A 7,084-nucleotide genomic window follows, 5' to 3' on the forward strand; every position below is an offset into this window, starting at 1 on the left:
GGTCGTGGACAGCAGCAATCAGCAGTGTGATGGGGCTTTCACATGGCCTCCCTCTCAGAGACCCATCTCAGATGTGGCCTGCCTATCCTCCTCCCCACAGGACTCAGGGATCCAAGAGAAGCAAGTGCCGGTTATATATGTAGCCCATCTTAGCTCCTACAGAATAGAGGTCCGAGATGGCAAAGTGGACCATCCTGCCCCTGCCCAGGACAACCTGTGGGCCGCATGGGTGCCGCCCAAGAACAAGGACGCTGAGCCCTGACACCCACAGCTTGTCTATGAGAGCAAGGCACGCACTGATCCAGGTGCTCACAGCCTCGTGGTTTACGCCCCAAGGCCTACAGTCCTTTATTAGAGTGAGAGTCCCGAGGCCCAGGCCCCATATATGATGGGTCCACTTGGGCCTCCTTAGGCGCCCCATGACGGAGGGATACTTGGGTAGGGAGATAGGAACCTTGCCCAGCCTCACACCCGGGGCAGGGGAGCGGCCCCAGCCCCCACCCCCACCCCAGGAGGGGGCGGGGCGAGAACCGGAGTCCTATCTTGGGCCGGGTCCCAGTGCCTGAGCGCCCGGTTTAGGCAGGAAATGGTCTAGTTCTCAGAGGTGGTCTAGTCCCTAACCAGCCCCAGCTCGGCACCACCTGGAGGGTTCAAGCACATGGAGGAGAGGAGTAAGGCGGACTTAGGCCCTGGTATGGAGAAAGGGTGAAGGGAGAGAGAGGACCTGCGCTCAGGAGGGAGTGTGGTCTAGTGGCGGGAACCACAGGTCCCGTAGCGGGCGTGGCCCGTAGCGGGCGTGGCCGACCGTGCGGGAGGCCCCGGATTCACCGTGGGCGAGGCCAGGCCCCAGCCCCATCAGGGCGCAGGGTGCGCGGCCAGGTGGCGCTCCAGCAGTGCGCGGTGCGAGAAGACCTTGCCGCAGGCGGGGCAGGGCGCGCGCTCGGGCCGGTGAGTGCGCATGTGCACGTTGAGCGAGCTCTTCTGCGTGAAGCGCTTGGCGCAGACGGCGCACTGGAAGGCGCGCACGCCGGTGTGCGTGACCATGTGCTTGAGCAGGTAGTCGCGCAGCGAGAAGGATCGCCAGCACACGGCGCACTGGTGCGGCTTCTCCCCTGCGGACGACAGGGCGGGCCGCGAACTTAAGTCAGACTCTACAGCTCCCCGCCGCCACCCCACCCCACCCCCACCCTGGGCGCCTGGACCTGGAAGGAGCTCCCCTCCCCTCCCGAACCACTATCCCGGGATCCCATGCCTGTCGGGGGACCCTCCCCTTACTATGGGATCTTCCCGCCCAGCAGGGACACCCCCTCCTCTCCAGAACCTCCGTTCACGTTGGGACTTTCCTGCCCAACAGGGACCCTCATACACTGTGAAGTACCTCTCTCCCATCCCTTCCTGGCAGGGACCCCCTTTCTGTTATCCTGGGATGCCACTGTCTGACAGGGCTCCCCTAAATCCAGCAAGTACCCTGCCTGCAGGGAACCCAGCCTATCTGGAATATCTGCTGCCCATCTGGACTGCCTACTGGGCTCTCCCTCTACCCTCAGGGACCCTCCCCCTCAGCCCCTACCCACCCGGCACAGGGAGACACTCGGACCTGGCCCCCCTCGCCCATGCCCATATAGTCTCCTAAACTCAGTCTGACAAGGCCAGTGCCCTTTCATAAGGAGGGACCTGGGCACATCTGCCACCTTCCTGCAGGAGGCCCCAGTTGCCTAGAACCCCTGCCCGCTGGCCACTATAATGTCCTTGGTGTGATAGAGCTCCTCATTCTAGGTTAGGGGAGGGGAGGCAGGCTGAGTGCACCCCTAGATTCATCAGGTATTAACAAAATGTGTATCTCAGCCAGGCATGGTGGCTCCCACCTGTAATCCTAACATTTTGGGAGGCCGAGGCAGGCAGATCGCTTGAGGCCAGGAGTTCAAGACCAGACTGACCAACATGGCAAAACCCCTTCTCTACTAAAAATACAAAAAATAGCCGAGTGTGGCGGTGCACGCTTGTAATCCCAGCTACTCAGGAGGCTGAGGCACAAGAATCACTTGAACCCAGGAGGCAAAGGTTGCAGTAAACCAAGCTCGTACCACTGCACTACAGCCTGGGCAACAAAGGGAGACTTGGTCTCCAAAAAAAAAAAAGCCTCTCTCAGTGGCAGGGTACTGAAAGGCAGTGCCTGCCAGGGGGTACCCCAGACTAACTGCGCCCAGGCACCTGGCTCAGATCACACACTTCACACAGCCAGCACTACCTTGGGGCCTCTGGCAGCTCCCTGGAGACTAACCACCCAACTCCCTTATTCCCAGGCCCCTGGCTCCTCCCAGTTGTCCCCAAGGCAGCCAGAGGTGATTATAAACTGACATCTCAGTCACTCCCCAGCTGAGAATACCATGGCTTCCCCACCACTCACAGTCAAAACCCAAGTTCCAGCCCATGCAGAAACCTCCCTCACTACCACTGTGGCTTTCCAGCCAAAGTTTTGCTTTTACTGACAATGCCAGCAGGCTTCTGCTTTCCATTCCTTTGTCCTCCATTTCAGCCCCCAGGGAGCATCCTCACCACATTCCTCAGTACCATCCTCCCACTCTTTACCTCTCCTGCAGCGCTGCAGAGCCGCCTCCCTGACATGGCCAAGGTCCGAGGGAACCTCCGCACAGCTTTTCGGGGTCCTCTGCAGCTGTGGGGTCCCCACACTGTACCCATGTTTTCCTACTCCTGCCCCAGTCTCAGGAGTTCCTGGGGCCTTCATCGCACCACCTCTCTGAGGGCTTTTTACCCCTGGGCCCGTAAATCCACCCTCCCTTGCTGACTGCCCATAGCAGGACTGCTGGAAACCAGAGAGACACAGGAGGCTCCCTGGAGCAGCTTCCCAACCTGCCCAGGACCCCCTGCCAAGACTCCATGCCCATCATGTGCATCCTAGGCTGCTAAAGTTTCCACCACCACCCTTCCAAAGGCCAGGACAGGCTCCTGCTTCCCAACCCAGCCTCAGGATCCCCCTCCACAGAAGCCAGTGCCTGCTGCTCCACAGTGGGACTTTCCCCTCCCCCACATACCGTGCACTTGGGGGAAGGCTCAATTTCCAGGCCCCCTGCTACCCAAAAGTAACAGAACAGTTCCAGTGCCCTGTAACTAGTGCTGAATTCCCCCTTAGGTTTAACTCTCCAATGAGAGATTCTCCCTCTCCTCTCCCGCCCTGGCTCACCCGAGTGGATGAACATGTGCTTGGTGTAGTTTTTCCGGGAGCTGAACGTCTTGCGACAGTGGCTGCACTCATAGGTAGGTGGCTCAGCACCTGGGGTGCGAGCAGGGGTGCCTGAGGGGGCCGTGGTGGGAGCAGCAGAGGGAGCCGGGGCCTCCCCCAGCTGAGTGCTGGGGGCTGCCTCGGGCTGGAGTGTGGGGTAGAAGGCGGGTGGGGGCGCAGGGGCTGGCCCTGATGGTGCTGAAGGGGGTGGTGCAGGTGGCCCGGGGGCACCCAAGTGAAAGGGGAAGAGTGCGACGGGTGGCCCTGGGGTCTTCACACCAGGCGGGCGGGGTCCAGCCAGTATGCAGTCGGGCTGGACAGGGGTCTCAGTGGGACAGCCTTCGGGGACAGCGCCATCCTCGTCGTGCCAAGTGGATACATAGCTGTCTGGAAATACGTCCTCAGCTGCCCCAGCTCCCCGAAGAAAATCCCTCCCGGCACCACTGTAGTCAGCGAGGCCAGTGGGTGCAGGGGGCTCCTCGCAGGCGCTGTCAGCAGCAGCAGTGAGGAAGCCGGCAGCACAGTCTGGGAAGGAAGGAGGTGCCTGTCCCTCGCCCGGGCCGCCACCTTCGCCGTCCTCGCCATCGGTCTCATCGTCAGTTTCCTCGTCATCCTCATCACCGCGGTCGTCAGGGGCCGCGGACAGTGAGGGGTCAGCATCAGGCCCCTCGGCCTTGGCAGGTGTTGGGGGCGCAGGCAGCTGCAAACGCGCGGGCTGGCGCTGCTTACGGCTGTGCGCAGCACCAGGGTGCCCCGGGGGGCGCGCAGCCAGCAGGTGGCGCAGGCGGTGACGCAGCTGCGCAGGTGCGAGTGGCGGGGGCACAGGGGTGGGCAGGGGCGTGGGCGCAGAGGTGCCCGGGGCTCGGGCGCGGGCAATAATCTGCGTGCATTCGTCGATAACTGTCTGTATGCGAAGCACCGACGCGGCCGTGAGCACCTGCAGGGCTTCGCCCTGTGCCACAACAAGCGAACCGCTGTACAGGAACTCGACCAGCTGTCGCACCGTCTGTGCGGGCACCACCGGAGGCACACGGATCTCAGAGTGGCCGAGCAGCAGCTTGTCTTGGAAGAAGGGCGAGCCGGCCGCCAGCACGCAGCGGTGGGCACGCAGCGAAGCTTCACGAATGCGCACAGTCACGTCGCAGAAGTGTCCCCCCAGCCTCTGCCCATTGAGGGTCTCAAGCAGAGAACGTGAGAAGTTCTGCAGGTGTATGTGGTGCACAGCCTCTGCAGCCGCCATCTGCATAGAACAAGAGGAGGGCCGGAAGAGGTCAACTGAGGACCCCCCTCTGTCCCAACCTCCCTGTCCCCTCACCCCTTGCTGCAGGACAGGGCTCAAGAGTGCACCACACTCCAAGGCGCGCTAACCCATCCCTCCCCAGCTGCCCTTCACAGTCCCCAGTCCCAACACAGGACACTCCAGCACTCCCTCCTCCTCCCATCTCAGTCCCGGCCAGGCCCTCTACAGCCCCCCACTACCTCCGCAAACCTTAGCACACCCCTAGGAGAGGGGTGTGAAAGGTCTGCCCCTCTCCGGGTCTCGCTTACAGCCCCCGAAAATGTTCAGGGCTTGGCTTACTCTATGTTGACTCACCCACCCACCCCACCCCATCCCAACTCCAATAACCCTAAGCCTCCCCATGTGCCCCTCCAAGAGGGCAGCCCTGTGTGTAGAAGAGGCCAAGGACCCCCATCCCAACTGGCTAACCTGCCTCACCCAGAGCAGACCTTGCTCACTACCCAGCTAGTTTCCCCTCCACCCCTGCTGGCAGCTCCTTTTGGTTTCCTTTAGCCACATCCCCCAGGTATGAGACCCTATGCAGAGGCAGGATTGCTGCCTCAGAACCAGGTCACCTTAACTAGTATATACAGAAGCTTTCGCAGGAGTGGGATGGCATGACCTGTTTCCTGGGCAGCATGGCTCTGGGTGTGCCTGGTCACTAAGGGCTGAGGGTAAAAGGTTGGGCATTACCTTGGGAGATGCCCCAGGGAAACCAGTACATGGTCCCTGGCAGCCCCTAGCATAGCAAGCAGGGAGGTGGCTCCTGCAGTCCCAGCTTCTTGCCATCTCGATGGGGCCTGTGGGGCCTAGGGTGTGGGTGTGGCACAGAGAGTGGAAGTGTGGAATGAGCAGGGGTGTGTGACTGGATAGGTGCCCACTGAGCAAGCCGGACAAGGCCCAACATCAGGTACCAGAAAGGGGAGGGAGTAGTCCCCAGAGGACTCTGGAATGTGAGGAGTTCTGCTACTCCGTCCATCAAGCAGGTAAACCGTGATCCTTCGGCCTGTTTCCCCTTCTATCAAACAAGGGATGAGATACTCGGCTCATCCCGCACCCAGACTGCACACACCTCCAGTCTAAGGGAGGAGGGCAGGAGCGCTGGACTCTGACATCCGTATAGCCTCCACCAGCCTGTCTCTCCCTTGGAGTCACAAAGCCCCAGAGTGGGCTCGGCTTGATGCTGCCCCTACACCCTCGGGCTCTACTGGGATCTCAAGATTCAACCCCTCCAACTCCTTATGCCCAGTCCGCCGTCCCTTTGCTCAGCCAGACGCCTCGCTTTCTTGCATGCCCAACATTTGACCCTCTGGTCACTACGAGCACCTCCACTGCCCCGTTCCCGCTGTCCTGGACGGATGAAGAAACCTGGCTGGTCTCTCCACGCCCCTCGCCTCCCCTTCTGTTCCCCACATGGCAGCCAGAGGGAGCCTTTCCAGACTACAGATCCGGATACACCACCCCGCCCCTCGGCCCCACTCTGAGCCTTCTGTGCAATGCCTCAAAAAAGCCAGGCCTGTGCCCGTGCAAAGGCTAACTCAGCAAGCAGCACCCGCCCCATCTGTATTCACCTAGCACCTGAAAGGCTTCCAATCTGTGTCCGGCCGATGGGGACGCATCAACCCGAGAGACTTGAACCCTCCTTTCCCGCCCTGCCCCGCCCCGCGGCGGGCTCCATTCCTCAGTCCCGACGCCGCAAAGCCGGCCTGGACACCTCAGAACAAAGGCCAGCCTTCGAGACCCGGCGCCCAGGCCAGCTTCCTGGGTCCGGCGCCGCACACTCCCGCCACGCCTTCGCCGCGCCGTGTGCTTTACCCTGAGCGCGTTCTCCCAATCTCTGCGCCATTGCCCGCGCCCCACCCTAATCCCAAAGCACCCCTCTGACCCGCCGCGGCCACCCCGCACCCTGGCCCGCGCCGTACCCCGGTCCTGCAGCGCCCCCTCGCGTTCGCAGCGTGCGCTTCTAGCGGAGCGCAGGTGCCCCTCCCCTGGCACGCCCCAGCCTCCTGGCCCGCCCTGCGGCAGGGGGATGCCCATCCGACCCCACCTCCGACTCCTCTTCAGGCACCAGGCTCTACTGTGGCCGCCTCCTTCTCACGGACTAGAAGGCCGCACTTCCGGGCTCCTACGCCAGCGGAACCAAAGCCCGTGGTCGCGGCGGCGCAGGGGAAACCCTCTCCGCGGCACATTTCCGGTATTTTTATGGCAATCGGCTCTCGTCAGTCAGCATGCGGCTCTCAGTCGGAACCAAAGTCGAAGAGGCTAGGGCTGCTGCGTTGCGAGGAATTTCTGGACCAGAGCACTCTTCCGGCGTCGCCCAGGAGATCAGGGGCGTGGCGGAGCCTGCGCGATCAATCCGCAGGCGCCCTGCGATGGAGAATGGGAAGGCAGTTCCCGGCCCAAGTCACCAACCTGTTCTGGCCAGTTTGAACCCCACTGCGAACTGGGGAAGTGGCCTTATTCCTGTGACACGGGTGAGAGCTGAAGTAGGTCTCGGTCCCTAGCCGCCAGGAGGCGCAGGCGAGCTACCCCTACTCCAGGCCCGCCCGCTGTGGCTGGGATTG

At 62.1% G+C, this 7,084-nt stretch overlaps 1 protein-coding gene across 6 annotated transcripts; it reads right to left on the minus strand.

The window, feature by feature from the left end:
- Positions 1–317: 317 nt before the first annotated feature.
- Positions 318–6,823, minus strand: ZBTB45 (zinc finger and BTB domain containing 45). Of its 6 annotated transcripts, none has more exons than XM_010386946.2 (3): positions 6,568–6,823; positions 3,203–4,481; positions 318–1,112 (listed from the first exon to the last, which is right to left on the minus strand). In XM_010386946.2, the coding sequence occupies exons 2-3, from the start codon at positions 4,479–4,481 to the stop codon at positions 856–858; spliced, it is 1,536 nt and encodes a 511-aa protein (XP_010385248.1). In that variant the 5' UTR covers positions 6,568–6,823; the 3' UTR covers positions 318–855. The 6 variants fall into 6 exon arrangements, with proteins under 6 accessions (XP_010385248.1, XP_030797804.1, XP_030797803.1 ...); XM_030941944.1 differs by having other exon boundaries at positions 6,443–6,805; XM_030941943.1 differs by lacking the exon at positions 6,568–6,823 and adding an exon at positions 6,092–6,444.
- Positions 6,824–7,084: the final 261 nt, after the last annotated feature.

This window comes from Rhinopithecus roxellana, chromosome 12, assembly GCF_007565055.1.
Source record: "Rhinopithecus roxellana isolate Shanxi Qingling chromosome 12, ASM756505v1, whole genome shotgun sequence".
In the NCBI taxonomy this organism is placed as follows: Eukaryota; Metazoa; Chordata; class Mammalia; order Primates; family Cercopithecidae; genus Rhinopithecus; species Rhinopithecus roxellana.

What these genes read in the sequence shown, in the direction of transcription:
- ZBTB45 (XM_030941940.1), bottom strand. Translation starts at nt 4,481, where the DNA reads ATGGCGGCTGCAGAGGCTGTGCACCACATACACCTGCAGAACTTCTCA.